The sequence below is a fragment of the Rhipicephalus sanguineus genome, chromosome 9 (genome assembly GCF_013339695.2).
Source record: "Rhipicephalus sanguineus isolate Rsan-2018 chromosome 9, BIME_Rsan_1.4, whole genome shotgun sequence".
In the NCBI taxonomy this organism is placed as follows: Eukaryota; Metazoa; Arthropoda; class Arachnida; order Ixodida; family Ixodidae; genus Rhipicephalus; species Rhipicephalus sanguineus.
The window spans coordinates 152,486,752-152,504,976 of NC_051184.2; the positions used below are offsets into that span (position 1 = coordinate 152,486,752).

At 49.1% G+C, this 18,225-nt stretch overlaps 1 protein-coding gene across 1 annotated transcript in view; it reads left to right on the plus strand.

Moving 5' to 3' along the window:
- LOC119405928 (adhesion G protein-coupled receptor L1) overlaps positions 1–18,225 on the plus strand; it is a 215,663-nt gene that overhangs the window by 182,063 nt on the left and 15,375 nt on the right. The window contains exons 14-19 of the mRNA XM_049419326.1: positions 1,197–1,297; positions 2,225–2,467; positions 3,075–3,252; positions 3,853–3,956; positions 4,017–4,185; positions 5,906–6,061. Coding sequence (XP_049275283.1) covers positions 1,197–1,297; positions 2,225–2,467; positions 3,075–3,252; positions 3,853–3,956; positions 4,017–4,185; positions 5,906–6,061 — 951 coding nt within the window. The remainder of the gene's footprint in view (positions 1–1,196; positions 1,298–2,224; positions 2,468–3,074; positions 3,253–3,852; positions 3,957–4,016; positions 4,186–5,905; positions 6,062–18,225) is intronic.

The following is an 18,225-nucleotide window of genomic DNA, read 5'->3' on the forward strand; positions in this document are numbered from 1 at the left end:
CTGCGTTTCACTATAGTGTGCGAAGTTTGTCAGCCATCTTTCGCAGCCCGAATGATAGAGCCCCGGAAAGTAAGACGGCAAGTTGGGCCAGTTGGTTGGGCTTCATCTTGAACTCGGTCACAGCGCCGTGTTTTTTGTTTCCTTCTTTTTGTCCTTGTCTAGTGTTGCGCTGTAACCGAGTTCAAGATGAACCCCTGAAAGTCCCTGGTTTGGTCTCTTAAACAAGGAAGTTTTATTGGCGTGCTAAACATTCTCGCTGATTACGTGAAGGTGAAGTCACTTTTCCTTGTCATCGAGGTGATTTCCAAGACCCGCGTCTTTCGAATAAAGACGATCCACGGTAAGTATGACACCTGCAACGCGAATCGCGGTCAGTTCGAGTGTCGTCCAAGCGACGTTACATATTCTAACGTCGCTCTGAATACAGCGTTTTTGTGTTCCTTTATGAGTCTTCTGAAGTGTCTACATATCTGCGTAAGATGCATTTATAACCCCTTCGAGCGTCAAATTGAGATTAGATTGGAACTTTTGGGTATAGTATACGGGTATGGCCAACGCTGGACTGGTGTATTTGTATGAACCTGAATTCAGAAGAAGCTATAGTTGGGCAGACTGGTACTGGTGTGTTTTAACGAACAATACGAATCACACATAGGGCACAGAAAAAAGACCGGATGGACAAACACTTGATGCTGTTTTCTCTTCCGTTGGTCTGCGATCTTTTTTTTTTCTTTTTTTGACGCTGCTAGAAATTTTTCTTCAGAATTAGCCTTAATTTCAGGACATTATCATAACCACAGCTATTACACTGAGCGTTCATTGCGATAACTGGGCTTAACTTCGTCGTTGTCGAACCGAGGTACGTCAACGGTCATCTTGTGCGAAGTTACTGGGAGATAGGCTAATGAATTTAACCGTGGGCACCGCGATCTGTTCCAGCAGCGCGCCGTTGCTGTACCGGGGCTGATCACGGAGGCGACGGTTTGAATGTACAATAAATAACTGCGGACCACTGAAAGTGTAAGCTACAATATAGAGTCGACTATGGTTAAGAAGCCGAGGCTAACCTTTTCCACATATGCACGCCATTACCACAGTGTCTACACACAAGAAAAAAAAAAAAGAGGGAGGGGGGGGGGTATCGGTGTATACGTGAATGACCATTTTTTATTTTACCTTTCATTTGGATAATGCAGTTGACGTCGACCGAGCAGAAGCTGCAACTGTTCGTGTATGCCTCGTTTGCGACGTGCATGGTTCTGCTCATTGCCGCTGCTTTCACTCTGCAAGCGTTCAGGTAAGCACAGCGACCTCCACTTTTCACTGGTTACTCGGAGATCGCATGGGAACTGCAGCTTGACTCCGTGTAGCTAAAAGTTATTTGCTGCTGTCAGATTTCCTGGGTTCTAGAACCGATTGGCTTCGCTTCCTGTAATTGGTACGTGCGGTTAGGCACATAAATTACAGAAAGCTCAAAGAAAAAAACGCGTAAGCACGACGCTTGCGCGACATGAGTTGCAATACACTGTAAAGTTGCACTGTAGTGCAGCAAATGAACTCAATCATGGGAAAAGCTTTGTCAGATGGACACTAATGGGAAAAACGATTTTTTCCCTCTGTTAGTAAATGACCATTTCGCACTGCTAAAAGCACGACTCTTACCGCGCGAAGACACTTGGCACGTGAGAAAGAGCGCAGAAATAGAATACAGGTGGCGACGCCGCCTTCAAGTTCACGCAATAGCTTGCCGTAACACGTCACGGCTTTTGACGGCGTCGGCTGGGGCCTACGTAATCATTTAGAAATTCAGACATTAAAGTTTGGCCTCGATTTCCTTTCTTTATAATTATCCTATGATGGTGAAGGTAGTGACAGTAGGGTTATAAAACAATAACCTATTTGTATAAACTAATTTAATGTTTCACATTCTCTTTAAGACCTTGGCGTGCACGGTGTGCGCGTTATGTGAAAGGACAAGCATTGTTATGTGGAGGTTATGTGGAAGGACAAGCAGTGTTATGTGGAGGTTACGTGGAAGGACACGCAGTGTTATGTGGAGGTTACGTGGAAGGACAAGCATTGTTATGTGGAGGTTATGTGGAAGGACAAGCAGTGTTATGTGGAGGTTATGTGGAAGGATTATGTGGAGGTTATGTGGAAGGACAAGCATTGTTATGTGGAAGGGACAAGCATTCGGGATGTGACATAGGGACACGGTGCGCAGGTCTCTGAAGGGCGAGCGTGTGACGATCCACAAGAACGCCTGCGTGTGCCTGTTGCTGACCGAGGCGCTGCTGGCCAGCGGTGTGGGCGGTCACCCGCAGCGGGTGGTGTGCGGAGTGTTGGCCGGATTCCTGCACTACTTCTGGCTGGCCGCCTTCTTCTGGGCGCTGCTCGAGGGTTTCCAGCTGTACACCGTGCTGCTCGACGTGCTCGGCACGGACCCTCCTTCTTCCAGGCTCAGATGGTACGCCGATGCGGCTGCTACTCTGAGGCACCTTGGTCGATCAAATAAGGAGCCGTTGTTCGATCGAGAACTGCGCTCATTTTTTGCCAACACTCTAGCACTTTTCTAGCACCTTGAGATTGATCGGAAAGCCGACCTAGTTGGCATGAACGCATTGTGTAATACATCGCAAAAACACGCAGGGACACAGGCAAGTGAGACGACACAGGCGCTACAGAGGGTATATAGCGCCTGTGTCGTCTGGTCGTTCTCGGTCAGTGGCGTAGTCCTTTGCCACAAAACACCATATCCTAATCATCATCACCAGTAGGTCCGTACATGTGCCGGGAAACTTGGTGAAATAATTAAATAGGGAAAACTAGCGCAGAAAGTTAACAATAGATATCGACAACATTAGCATGAATAGGGGTGCTTCTGTTTCGCGGTGTGTGCTTTAAACTGATTTTCCCGATGTTTGAAGTAATTTATTGGTGTCGTCCTTTAATTTTTTGCATGAAGGCTCCACAGAAAGTCGGCATATACGATAAATAAAAGAAGACACGTTGCTTGTGTTACTGCCGCGACAAGTGCGCGTGCATTGGAGTGATCGTCTCCCAATCGTGCGCAGGTACTACCTGCTGGCGTACGGTGCACCGGCGGTGATCGTGTGCGTGTCGGCAGGCATCAGCCCGTCCAGCTACGGGGCACTGCCGTCGCTTGGCACGTCATTGCGCAAGGCGTGCTGGATCGACATGGAAGGACATCAGCTGTGGAGTTTCGTCGGCCCCGCCGCATTCTGTGCTGTGGTGCGTTCGACGCTTTCAGCATGTCTGTACGCGAAGTTACGCGTCGTTTTCATTTGTTCAGCAACACGTCGGCCGAGTAGTAGAGTTGAGGGCTTTGTTGCATGCGTCAAGCGCACAGAGGGTAGGCATCGCGGGTTCGCGCTTTCGTGCCGACTTCTTGCAGGACCGCCGGCCGTTCTGCGCATATGCAGTGCGTGCATTTTTTAGTGTCATCTTTTTTGATAGGCATCGCAACAAAGATAGCGAGGGCACGTACAATAGAACAGAAGGCCAAAGTAGCTGCTAATCACGATTCTTCGCTTCCCGTTCTTATGCTCGCCCTCAAGTTTCCTATTGTGGCCGCAAGGCTTGGTACGAATCATTAAAGGCCGACATTTGCGAAACCATGCTAAGTCTCAAACACATAAACCATATGCGATGTATATAATAGTCGTCTTGGACAACAAAGCTGTTAACTGTTTCACTGAGCAGGAAATGTTATGTTGTACGCAATGCGAAATAGTGGTTAGCATTATGTCTCGTAAGAGCAGCGCAAGTCCACCGTGCATGTCGCTTGCAATGGCACGACTGTGCTGACGCGCTGTTTTGCGTCCCTCGCAGCTGTGCCTGATCTTCCTGGCGATGGTGTTCTGCAAAGCTCGCCGGCACGTCGACCTGCACGCCACCCTGAAGAGCAAGGAGCAGGAGAGGATAGCCAGCACGAGGTACGCCTTCCTCGATGCCCTCCTTTGTTCAGCCCTTCATTGCCATATCTCTGCGTGCAGGTCCCTGAGCTCGCACTCTCTGCTGGTGCTGGTGTGCCTGTGCCTGGCCAGCTCGTTCGCCCAACTGCACGTGTCGCGCGGCTCGCTTGTGCACACGAGCCTCTTCTCTGTCCTCAACATCCTGCTGGGACTCGCAGTGCTCGTCTTCTACTGCCTCAGCAACGACAAGGTGCGCCTGCACTCCTTTGCTGTCTGCAATGCGGTGCACGCTTCTTTGTCACCTTGCTTGTCGCGACGCCTTCATTCGTAGCTTCGTGTCAAATGCAACACACGTGTGCTTCGATTCAGGTGCGCGTTAAAGAACCCGGGTGGTGGTCCCCCGCTACGGCGTGCTTGGTAATCGATCATGTCGTGGTTTTGGCACGTGAAACCCGCGTAGTTAAATTATTATTACCGATCTTGTCTCGTACTTATTCCATTGGTGGTACATAGCTAATGGTCCGGGTCTACCAGAAGTCGCTCCCATCATTGCGCTCTCACAAGAGAAATCTTGTTTCTCCTGTGTTGCATAGGGTGTGTCGTTTTCGCGCGTTCGATCAGTTAAAAGAATTTCATTAATGTCGTGACGAAAGCGCTGCCGCTCAGAATGCCATACATAATCGTTGTGGCTTATGCCATGATGTGGCCCAAGACTGCCTGTTGTCTACGCTCCTAATATAAGGCGCCAAAAAACTGACATATAGCGGTGTGCTACATAACTTGCATTTTGTGGAGCAGTAATCCGCGAACTGCCTTATTAAAGGGGTCCTGAAACGGATTTCCAAATAATCATAGACTCACCTTATTATCGGAGTTTATTGCCTTCACGAATCAATTGCGGCAAGAAATTTGTCGAATCCGTCAAGAACGAGAGGAGTTACGGGGATCAGTCGCACGCTCTAAGCGTTTCCTCTCGTCTCGACGAGCGCGCCACAAGCTAGACGCGGGGGAAATAAGTGACGTCAGCGCGCGTCATGAAACGCTCTTTCCCGCTTCTGCTCATTCGTGCGCGCCTAGTGTGGCTGCTGTGCCATGTGAGCGGACTATGGAGCGCAGCGCCGGGACGTCGCTACACCTCTGGTAAGAAGCGCATCTGATCCAAACGCGGCTCTTGGTTTATGCCGGGTTATTAACCAATAGCAGGGGCGTAGCCAGGGGGGGGGGGGTTCAAATCCGCCGCGAAATTTTTCAGTTTTGCTTGCTTATATATACACGCGCACATACAAATGCACGCACGAACATACATAAAGTATGGTTGAGCCCGCCCCCGAAAAGAATTTCTGGCTACGCCCCTGACAAATAGCACGCCATCTGTTTGTTGTGTGACGCCGAACAGCAGGCGCTGGCACCTTCTGAAGAGTGTGAGCGCAGGTATGCGAAGAAGGCGCCTGAGAAAACGGTAACTTGGCGCTCCGCTCCTAAACTGTCCTTGCCGCGAACGACTGCAGCGTTTGGCTGAGCTGTGAAGACGTTTAGTAAGCGAGAAAACGCACAAAAACAAAATGTGGGTGGCGACGCCAAATTGAAGTTTCCGCACCATTCGCCGTGACGTCACACGTTTTGGCGGCGCCTGCTAGGGGCTATGTAGTTCTTAATCGGTAAAAATGAAATACATTGTCCTCTGAGAGGGCCATAGAGTTAACATACCAAGTTTGGGGTAATTTTGCTGAGCCAATGGCGCCAAAATACGATAAGTACACTTTGAAATCCGTGACGTCACGCGGGAAGATTTCGGCGGAAAATTTAAAAATGAAACTTCGAACTGGATTTACTCCTCTATTAATAAAGCTATGATGGCGAAATTAACGACATTAGAGTTCTCAGAGCACAATTTATCGATCTAAACCGATTCATTGTTTCTCTTTAGTGTCCCTTCAAGGCGTTTGGTAGAAGTGCTGTTTGCATCGCAGGTGAAGCGTGCCGTGTGCCGGCGTGTGCCGTGGTGCCGTCTGCCGGGTTCCCGGTTGGGCGGCGCCAACCCCTCCGGAGCAGCACCCCCGGGGGACCCCGTGGGGCCCCACCCGGGTCTCTTCATGCACGCCAACGGCATGCTGGTGCCCTATAGTGTGCGTAACCCCACTCCTACTTCTTTGTCGCCAGGTATTACGCTCGTTCCTTGGTTGTTACTCTCTTCAAGTCCTCTCTTTCCGGCCCTCCGTTTGCGGTGGCTGGGCGCTGACTTGTCGTCGGCCATCTTGGACGACGCCTGCTTCCCTTTTCCTGTCACTCAATTCTCACTTACCTGCGGCCGTCTAGAACATAGAGTCGCCACGTAGGGAACTATATGGGACGAGTTAAGGGCTCATTGCACTGAGTGCCGTTTTGTAAGCACTAAGCGGACATAACCTACATGTCGTAAGCTGGCGATCACCGCTCGTCGTCTTCGTGCTCAACAACTATAGTCGGATACAACTTTAGAAGGCAGGAGAGGCCCCGCCCAGACGACCGAAGCGCGGCAGCCGATCGCCTCCGCGACTAAAGAAATAGTCCCGCTCATGCACGCGCCGATGTTCTCCGAAGGCGGAGCCACCGGCCGTTCCGCTCATGACGTCAGTCCCGAGTGCGCGCCCATTGGTGCAGTCTTGTGTTCATCCGCCTTTGAGGAGGAAATGCCTCTGCCTTCTAAAGTTGTATTCGACTATAGGTGCGCAAGCTCGGATCATTTCTCGATGGACGACCTCAGAAATGTCGGCTTGCTACAGCACTCCTTATAGCATCGCAAGGCTATGCATTTGCGCGTGGAGAAGCGTCCCCTAACGAGGCTTGTTACAATATCCTTGCATTCGCTATTATGGGAGGACTGCGCGACATTGGCAGTTAAAGCTGGTACATGCAGCGACCCTCGATAGTAATCCAGCGAAGAGTCGCTTTAGAGAGAAACAGACAGATAAATGACACGTGGAAAGCGGGCAACAACGTCGTTCACAAGACGTGCTATCACGCAAGGAGGACAAACTCCTTTGGAGCACGCCGTTCTTTTAGTCTCGGGAAGTGATTGCAGCACGTGTCGTTTTGCATGCCTCTATATTGCTGCCTTAGTCGATTTCTTTACCAGAGAAGCTCTGCGTTTTCAAGTTGTTTGCCATTACGTATATACACGATCCGTTAAATGTGGCTACTCGTGTAGTGAATTGCTTCACGTGTAAGGCGTATCATTTGACCGATGCTAAAGATCCGCGTGAACGCTTGCAGGATTTCGCTGAAGTGTATATAATATGTATAAGCCATTTTAGCGGCCCGCAATCTGCAGTATCCTCTCCTCTAACTTTTCCCTGTACCACTCCCTATTTTTTCATCCAACCCTTCTTGCTTGTACGTTGCTTTGTGTGTTTCGTGCTTTTTTGTTGCAATTTCTGCCTGATAGAGTGTTTTTGCTCTAGGTGGCTTTCTGAAGACGCCAGCTAGAACTGTTTATTTTATGTGATAACGGCTTTATCTTGGTTCAATGGCTTTATGGTAGTCATGGATAATGTCCTGCTTATTAAGTGCTCAGAAAATCCGAGCGAATGACATGCGTAAGTGTACTGCCTTCACACGCGCTGTGTATGCTTGAGGTTATACGGAATATGTTTCTTTTAATCTTATTTTTCGCGACGCTCGCTGCAACTTCACTGCAATGTGCACATTGATGCCAGAATTAATACCGATTTTGAAAGGGGAAACTTGTGACTTCAGCCCCATAGACCGTCTACATCTTCCTCGCGAGTTATTGTTGTAGCCGATGGTGAAGAATCTGACCTTCCTAATTTTTGGGGCGAGTGTTTGGGACATAAGTGTCAATTTTTCGGGGTGATAGTCAGAAAACGTGCTCACGAGAAGTGTGCTGTCAGGTTTTATGACGACGACCCTGCTCGCCGTCATTATTCTTCACCAATCCCAAATATACGGAACCGCAAGAAAAACAAAAACAAAAAAAAAAAAAAGCTCACAGGGTCCCTCATGCCATCGGCTAAAACGACTCGAAGGCCAAAATCCATCCGGTGTGGCTATGACGTGCTAAAAGTGCATGACAATTACCCGAACACCGTAAAGACGCAGTGAACAGGAAAGTCCGGGTGGACAGAAAAATTGGGCTGTGCTACACTCTAAGAAAAAATCCAGCATTTGGGGAGTATTTCTGCCACACAACAATAATCGCCATCTGCCTTGTGTACTTTCCTCGCGTTATCACCGCGGTCCCGGCACTTCCCGGTCACGAATGGCGCGCGCGTTATCAGCGTAACATGACATTCTTGATAGAAAGTGACGAGAGCCGGGTTTTCAAGAAAGGAAACGCGGGCAAGCCGGATGACGATTATCGTTGTGTGGCAGAAATACTCCCCAAATGCTCGATTTTTTCTTAGAGTGTATGTACACAAAAAACTAGCATCATCGGGAACCGGGACGTGCCACGGAAATTGGGCAAACCCCTCTACTTACTTCCGGTCCACTGAAAATAAAAAAAGTAAATATATGAATGAATAAAGAATCAATTCATAAAAACGGAAAAGGTAAATAAATAAACTAATTAATTAAAAATAAATACGCAAATAAATGCGTAATTAATAAATAACATGCATGGATAAATGAATGAACGAATAAAATAATAAATCCGTGTGCTACACAGCTTCACTGGTCATCAACCGTCATAGAATGGAATGGCTCATGATGTTTTGCGCAATGAGTGAAGTGAAGCGCAGCTCGACCACAAAAGGCGAGCGGGTGGTCACGTGATTTTTCGTACATCCGGCTTTGAGCCACAAAGAGAATGGCTGAACTACGTCTGATGGGCTTCGGCATCCAGCCCCAGTTTGCTGTGTAACGCTCATAAAACGAAGGTGAGATAATTTACCTCTTTCGCGCTCGATCATCGCCTTCTCTTGATGAATGAAACCGCATTGCTGTCATTCATCCGGGCGGTGAGCCCACAAGCACAATCGCCGCTCGGAACGACGTACACGCATCCTGACGACGTACTGCGAAAGCGATGCCTAGGGAACGAACACTTTGCATGACAGCCGAAGAAGACGTAACCTTCTCGCTTCCCGGCCGCTGCTCGTTATTGGGCAGCCGATTACGACCGTGTCGTTCTCGACTTCCGGTCTTTTCCCGCCGCCACTTTCTCTCTTGCTTGGTTCGTCGCTCAATTGTGTGATTTGCGCTGGAGAACGAAAAAGGGAAAAAGGGATGAATGAAATGTAAAAACGCATTAGTATGAGGACAACCGTCGGTCGTGTTACGGCCTGCGTCGACTGTCCGACGTTTTCCTGTGTATGTGTATTGCTTGAATGAAGCAGTCGTATGATAGTTTTATTGATATTACGAAGTCGGGTAAACTTCACAATGATACTGACATCTTGGGACGCTCTGGATAAATTTCTTTGTTTTGGCCTAGTGTCCTCGACTACGAAAGTTTTATAGGGCGATGCTTTCGGAATAACGTCGCTGCGAGAATTTACACCAGCAGCGGACTAGAATACACTAGGTTTCAACAGTAACAATACTGGGCTTTGCAGGTTCATCTCAGCGCCGCCAGATGGCCCCACCCATCCGGCCTCTCACGTCTAGAGCTGCGGATAGCCCGGTATTGCGCTAAAGCGAATAATTACTTATACGGACCAGCTGAAATCCATGCAGAGGGAGTTGCGACGTCGCTCCGGCAGCAGCTGCGTGCTGTGATCGGCCGGGCGCGGTTGCGCTCCCTCTCAAGTGACGCCAGACCTCTGTGCGTGCTACCCTTCGTTTGCGTTGAAGCGATTGACAGCACGAAGGCTTCACTACAGCGGCCGCTTTCTCTTACGCCAGCGTATTGACGCCATATCGGATGGTGAAGGAGTTGGCTGCTAGCGCATAATAATCCAATCTGTTGCTATTGGATTCATTGCATCGTCCTTGCGACGAAGCTGTGGCCTTTTCTCTCCTTTCTTGTGAAGCTTCCGATCGGTCATAGCAACTCCTTCTGTTCCCGCTTCTAGCGCGAGTATCGTGTTCGCCCCCTTTTTAATTCCAAAATGACTTACTGCATTGTCAACGTGCAATCGCCGTGTTCTTACCACATTCACTTCAAGCTGCTGTAAAGGGGCATTTATTTCAAGCAGCCACGGCAATTAAAACTGGGCGTACATGCCGCTCCTTTGCTACGTGCGCCGCTGAGGTCAACTGGGGTCAGTCGAGCGATCACGGCAGAATCAGACGGCGGGCCAAGCGGTTCCTTGGGCCCGGTGACTCACCGTCACGTGACCCTCCACTTCCGGTTTGGGGAGTCCGCGCAACGTCTAGTCTGTTGGTCACTCACTCTCTCCTTTCACCCTCCGTTGATGATGATGACCTCTTTCTAGTGGCGCTTACCCACAAAGGGGGATGGGCCAAGAACCGGGCGGCAGGATCTTGAGGTAAATACTTATGAGACTAAAGATAAACGTTGGAAAGAAGATGATTCTTAAGGACTCGTTTTCTTTGTTAGACACAATATTAATGAGAACTAACAGTCTGTTAGTTCTCATTAATAAAGATAAACGTTGTAATTTTTGACTAAAAGTGATAAAAAAGAAACATAGCTAATACTTAAAAATTCTGCAGAGCACACAGTCAGTCTATCAGGTGTGATGTTTGACGGATGTAACAACGGTTGGAATTAGTAGTTGCTTGGCAACAACGAGAGAAAAACGTCGGGGCTTTTCTTGCCCATAATGTGCCTCTTATCCGTCTCTTCTTCCATGTCACGTATGATACTGCTGGTGTCTCGGCATGTCTGATTTCGCGCGCTTTCTTTATAACGGGCAAAAAGAATTACGCGGAACATAAGGCATTGAAAATCAGCTAATTTGGACGCTCTAGAACACATTTACTACTTTCCTATCTTTATTTGTGCCGTCGATGCAGTAATTAAAAAGTTTGTTGATTAACATCCACGGGTCATCGGTGGTTCAATCATCATCGGTGGCATCTTCGTATATTTTGTTAACTTCTTGCGAGTTTAGCTGACATTAGGCGGTTTAGAACAAACAGTTCCTCAGAAGAAATCCCGCAAATGCAAACCCATTTTGTAGGGTATTAAAGAACTTAGAAAAAAAGTGAAACCGGGGTGACGGCGCAGCTTCCCTGCCCTCCTTGAAGAGGTTCTAATAGTGGGCTTTGTTTATTTCTTGCTTCGATGTAACGCTTCTCGAGGCTGACTCGCTGGCGTTGGGCGACAGAAGTGGCTGCGTCGGCGCCTGGCAGCAATTAAGACGAGGAAGGGCGCGCTTCCTCTTGTCCGGAAGGGAAGCTTATTCGCGTCCGCAAGCCAAGCGGGCAAGCAAACGGAAGGAACAAAGGCGGAAGAACTCGTCTTCCTCGGCGCCAAAATGCGGCGACCGGCTGCGCCAGATTGTACGTACGTTTGAAATGGCCTGTCGGCTATAACACGGTTGGCGACGCGCTATAGAGGGCGCTGCCGGTCGCGCCAATGAACGGCCTTGCTTACGGCTCTCACCCCCCTGCCTGTCTCTGGGGTCCAATCGCGGCATTGCACACGACGCCCCGGCGGTCGTCCGTAAAATATGGAGCGCCTGCTCTCTCGCTGAATGGCTTTTCTCGCGCGCCGTGAAAATGGCTCTCAGGACATCCGGTGCCTGCTCGGAGTAAAGCGACATAAAAGACGAGACGGGCCACCGTGCCTCAACTGCGCCGAAAACAGTTCACTCCATTGCATTAACAAGTTCGTCGCATAAGTTCTTCGCTCCGCCTTTTTCTCCTCTTCTGTCTTACGAAATTGGGAACCCATACAAGCCGCAGCCACAGGGGAGACATCGCATGCTGGGCCTGCGCTACGATTTGGCAAAGATTCAGAAGCACTCGAATGCGCGAGGGTGTTATAAAAGTCGAGTCGCGAACACTCGCTTTCTTCGTGCAAGACCTTGTTCTCTTCCGTCTTTTCTTTTTTCTCTCTTTTCGCACTGCGTAGCAAGAAGTAACGACGCGGGGTTTATTATCCCTGAGCTCCTATTTTCAAAGCCAATAGTTGCGTCTTCAGAATTTGCTTGCGCATGCCTCCTTCAATGTGAGACTGACTGTCGAAACTGTATTCAATTAAACAAACTACCTTTCAAAACTCTACACTCTTGTATAGCACGAGGAAGAATGCGTATTGTATTTCAAGCCGGAAGCTGAGCGAGCAACCCTATTGTGTTGGGAATGCTGCACGTGCCTGTGCATAAGCGCACTATTGTGTAGAGATGGAGTTCTTCCAAAGTTCTCCTGATAAAGTATGGCGCACCTATCCAAGCCGGTGTGAGGCCATTGTCCTATTCTGGCTATTCTCGAGAAGACCAGTTTCTTTTAAATACGATGCAGTCGTTTCGCGAACAGCCTTCCGCTAGTGAATGTTTTTCGAAAAAAGTTGGTGGCGTTACAATGCAATGAAGTTTTTTGTTACCAGCATAAACATACTTTGAAACTCAACTGAACTTATTTTTATCTTTTGGGATTGTCCGAACGCAGTCAGGTTGAGAGAATCGCCGTTGAATTATCTGCACTGTTGATTGGTAGCGTCTATTTTTTGGCACTTGAGAGCGTAGACACATGCCTACCGAATCGCTAGGGTGGAACCAGTATATATGTAGTGTTTTTCAGGCTGTGTATAAAAATACTGGGTTTCGCTTTCGAGATTTCGGTGTAAGTGATGTTTACTGGACATCGTTTTAAGTGCTGACCCGTAAATATTTTATTTGTGGACATTCACAGGTTTATGAGAGAAAAAATATTGCTTGCTGAAAAAAAAAAGTGGTTAATTGCTTGAATTGCCAGAATTTTAACTTTCTTTCTCCGAAATGAATAAGCCAAATCTAACTTGGCGCACCGCGTGCCGCACAATTTTTACGGTCCTGTGTATTAGAGGCTACAGATGTATATTGTGTCAGTACCGAGCTGGAGTGGTGAACTCGCCACAGGTCGAGTCATAGAAACTGCCCTGAGGAACCTCGATCGATGGATTTTTCCGAGAGAGCGTGACTGTTTACTTGCGATCGCGTGCAGACGAAAGTTGTCAGGTACCATCAAGAGCGCGGCACGCTCACCGACACCCGATGCGTCCGCTTTCGGAGTGTCTGACTGCATCTCGCCAAGAGCAGTGATTCGGTAATCACAAATAGGCATGAGGTGATACCAGGAACAGCGAGCAGTTCAGCGCATTCGACACGCTTAGCTTTTGATTCCCCGAAATGCGATTACGTTTGCACGTGTAACACGAAGTAGAGGCTCTCGAAGTGGCAGTAATGTTAAGTCAATCCAGTATCGTTCATTTTGATCCCATTTGCGCGTTAAGAAATATTAACTACGACTTAATATAATAATAATTGACGTCACAATGATTTTTAAAGTGTTCAAGAACTGCTTTTCCAAGTAACCATCGAGTGAAATCAGTATCGGAGTTTATTGCCTCAGGAACCGATTTCCGCAAGAATTTCTCGGATCTGTCAAGAGCTAGCGCGCTTTAAGCCCTTTCTCTATTCTCTCGTCCCGACGAGCGCTCCGGAAACTAAGCACGGAGGGATGGCACGGGGGAAAGTAGTTACGTAAGATCGCGAAGTGACCTCGAGCGCGCCTGATGGAACGAGATCGCTCTTTCCCGCTGTCCCTTTTCTGCGCGAGTGTAGCGCAACGTTAGCCGACTATGGAGCTTTGCGTCGTCACGTGGCGACCTCCCGTGGCAAGAAGCGCATTTGATCCCAAAGCCGCACTTGACTTATGTCGGCTTTTGACCAGTAGCATGCTACCTGTTGTGTGATGTCAAACAGCAGGCACTGGCAGCTCCGGCCGCCATTATCGTCAAAAACCTGCATGTCCTGCATTTTAAAAAACGACGGCACATGTCCAGCTGAGTAACGGTAGACTCCACTCTGCCCCCTGCCATTTGCGTATCAATGTTAAAACACAAACCCATTTGCGGTTTCAATGTTAAAACACAACCACATCGACTGCAGTGGCGAAATATAGCTCCGAATGGAAGCACAGCGCCAGCAGAGGGATACGCCCATCGGGCGAACTTATAGTTCTGAATTTAAACGAGTACTGACACAACATTTTGAAGGCAAGATAACTTCTGGTATAGATTTGTGTGGACACTCACGCATCGTCTACAAAATACCGACGGCTAATGTAGCCAAGAACACATTTAAAATCAATTTTAACAGTGAGCCTGTTGTAGTTCGCCGTAGTTTGTGCGGTGTCACCAGAAAAATCCTCAAGTGGGTATGCGCCACAGGAATTGGGCAAGCCCCAGATACTGCGTACAGCAGGTGCGAGTGTCAAACGAAAACGAATACGTGTGAGAGAGAGAAAGAAAGAAAGAAAGAAAGAAAGAAAGAAGAAAGAAGAAAGAAAGAAAGAAAGAAAGAAAGAAAGAAAGCGATAGCAAGAAAGAGGAAGAGATAAAAAGTCACAGTTTCGTCGTAACAGCGAAGCAATGAATGCGATAGCAACAAATTGGAATGTAACACGAAGAACGAAAAGCAGCTCGAAATTTCCAGCGCTTCGCTCAAGCGCAAAGGACGCGCGAAAAGCACACAAACAGGACGTGCGCGAACTATCTTTTTCTGTTTGAACAGCGTGCTCGTTTCGCAAACGTGGCCGCTGCAGCGAACTAAGTGACCTTCGTACGCTCTGTAACTTCAACGCGGACATCGCGGTGAAAGCACAAGACATACAACTCCCCCCCCCCCCCCCTCCTCCACCACGACATAAGCACGCACGCAGGCGACCACGCCCTGTAGGGCGAAGTGCACGGATGCGCGCGCGCAACGCTACGAGCGGGGCGATGACCTTTAAAGCGCGCCCCCTCGCGCACTTCGCGCCATCTCGCTGGTGAGCAAGAAAGCACGCTGAAGTAAATGATGTATATAAATAGCTCGCCGTTAGCATGCTCAAAGACTGTACTCTTCGTGGCCTAGCCGTCTAACGCCGCGCGCTGCGGAGTGAGAGGTCGTCCGTTCGATTCCGCGCGTCGGAAAGAATTTCGCAATTATTTTTCTTTGTGGCCTATATATATATATATTGTTGAGGCGTTTATTGGACGGTAGTCGGCGACGATATGCAATGGCGACAACAAATTGGTGGAGAGTGCTGTGCTCCTATTCGATGCCCCTGGAGCTGAGATCCCGTACCCTACCAACTACCATGCCTCAAGACGCTGCTCAGCAAACGTCTCCTTCCGCAACAACCTCACCACCGAGTTCCCCACGTGGTCTGCTTTCAAGACCGCCATCATCGATGTGTTTGGCCGCCCTGCCGTTCGTAAACTGCAAGCCGAACAACGTTTACGTGAACGAGCTCAGCGGACCGGTGAGTCCTTTACGAGCTACATTGAAGAAGTCCTGGACTTGTGCAAGAAGGCTGACGCGGCCATGCCTGAGTATGACAAGATCCGCCACGTTCTGAAAGGCATCGACGACGATGCCTTCACTATGCTGCTCGCCAAGAACCCTCGTACTGTGGCCGAGGTGATTACGCTCTGCCAAAGCTACGAGGAGCTGCGCCGGCAGCGACTGCTGACCCGTCGACCTCCATCACGCGACGCCGATCTCGCAGGCTTGTCGGCCATTTCTGATCAGTCCGCCTTGCTCGCCGAGATCAAGTCATTCGTGCGCGAGGAAATTGCCCGCCAGTTCTCCCTACTGGCCTTCCCTCAGCAGCAGCATGTTGAACAGCCGTCGACCACGCTGCTGGCTCCCTTACGCCGCGCTATTCAGCAGGAAATCGCGGAGGTCATGCCGGAATACCACCAGCCCCCTCCGGCACCTGCGCCGCTCAGTTACGCGCAGGTTGTAGCAAGACCACCCCAAGCGATTCCTGTGGCTGCCCCACTTACTTACGCCGAAGCCGTCGCCAGACCTCAAGCCTTCGAAGCGAGTGGGCCGGCTGCGTTTGCCGACGCCATACCTAGGCCACCGATGCAGCCCATCATGCAGTCGTATCAGCAGACGCCTCGTCCACCGCGTCCTGCTCCATGGATGGGACCTACCCCGGCGAACCGATGGCGCACTTCTGACAACCGCCCAACCGCCCGATCTGCTTCGCGTGTGGTTGCGCCGGTCATGTCGCCCGCTATTGCAATCGCGTGCAGTCGCCTCGTGTAGCCTCAGCCATCCCCAGCCAGTCAAGCCGCCCGTATTACGATTCACCGCCGCCTATGTCACCGTCGTCTCGCCCAGCTCCATCTACCCAGCACCTCCACCAATTTGTTGAGGCGTTTATTGGACGGTAGTCGGCGACGATATGCAATGGCGACAGTCAAGGCACAAACACGGACTCAAGAGCGCGAGCACGAAGAGCCAAAGGTGACGACCCGCTAGAAGGCTATAGAGAGCGCAACCCATTACTCAATAAAGGCTTCGCTACAATATATATATATATATATATATATATATATATATATATATATATATATATATATATATATATATATATATATATATATATAGGGACATGACGGCGACGCCGACGACAAAAACCAGCCGAGAGTGTCCATACAATTGCTATTGCAATAAAATAGAGAGAAATGAAGGGAATAAAGACATCAAAACATAAGAAAGTTCGGCAGATCCCAGGCGTTGTGGGAATCAGTTTCATGCGAAGCAGTCAGCGAGTACTTCTATGCTGTATCTTATGGCTTTGAGCCAAGCGTTACGAGGTGGATCGACGTGTTTTTGTAAGTGTAGTAGCAGTGTGCACATCATGTGACGTCATAATGACGTCGCAAATTTTGGCAATCTCTGACGTCATCACGTGGTGATTTTTTGCATCACTCGTATGATGCGACTGGGCGATATGAAACCGTTCCAAATAATTGACTGTCGGGCGCTGGCGCAAACGAGGTTTCCAGCCGGGATGCGGGGGTCGTTAGCTACTTATTGCAACAGAAAAAACAAGATGTAAAATTTTTGTGCCAGTTCTCCTTTACGGGACGCCTTCCTTCGGCAGAAGTCGCTAAGTTGCAATGGCGGTAAGAATATTGGCCTCGAGGAGTTACGGAGTCGCCCTCTATCGGACGCGCCTCGATTGCGTGCTAGGCAGGATACCGCCGGCGCGCTCCCCATAGGTTTTGCTGTCGGCGCTCTACAAAAACACCTCGCGTAAGCCCTCCAGGGCATTTCTGCAAGTACTTTCGAAATGAACTGTGTTCTTTAATGTCAAAATAATCATTTTCGATGAACTGAAAGCACAAGATAGTCTACAGTCGCTGTCTCCTTGCAGAAAACCGAGCACCCGCTTCACGCTGTCACCGCGTAGGAGACCCCTGAACCGGCTTCTTGCGTGAAAGGTAGTCACTCATATCTCGTTAGAGTAGACTGCCTGTATAACCAAAGGGAGCATAACAGAAAGAAGCCTCAAGCAAGCGATCGCACGGGTTCGCGACGACTGACGGTGCCTCTGCATGTATGAGCGTCTGCATGTATGTTCGTACTGATGGTGTCGCTTTTGCTACGAGCGCGTTTTGGCACCGCGCTGTGAACTTTAGGCCGCAAAATATGAGAATTTGTGAGTAAACAAACAACTACTGTTGCGCGGACGCTATCAGAGCTGTTCAAAAGCAATTTCCTTACAACTGCGGCTTCGGTGAGCATGGCAACTTTGTGATCTGCCGTCCCGACGATTCAGTGTTTTTTTTTTCTTTTTCGTTCTAACTTCTGGTACGTTTCAATGTCATTTGACAAGTTGTCTCGCACTGCGTATTGATCGGTCTTCTCAGCGGGCAAACGCCGCTGCTTCTGTTTCTTTATTCAGCGCATTCGTTTCGTTTGGTGCTCACACAAAACGTGAGCAAATGCGACGCCTTTTTTTTAATGCTCCTTAATTATCGTTCCGTTTGCATTCCAGTGAACTTGCTGCTCTCTGTCATCAACAAATTCATAGACCAAAGCTTCACCACTTCGAGATTGCTGGTGGAAGAAGAGCCAGTCTACGAGACCGAGCATGTAGTAGCATGTGACGCCTAGGAAGAGAAAGAAAATACAGTAACGTTTGCCGGACTTGTTCTGCAAACGTCGGCTGTGAACTAGGACCCACATGAACTTGAAATAGCGGTGAACAAAATAGAAGTTATTGCAGCAACCAGCAGCCGCAAAACAGGATAGTAATTCTTTTGCCAGTACCCCAGCAATTTTGGCAGCAGTGTCGTGTCTAACGCCAACAGGGTGGCATCTTTCCCACGTAAATAAATGAGGCTCCAAGAAAATACATGGGGTTGGCCGGTGGGCCGATCACGGAGGCAATG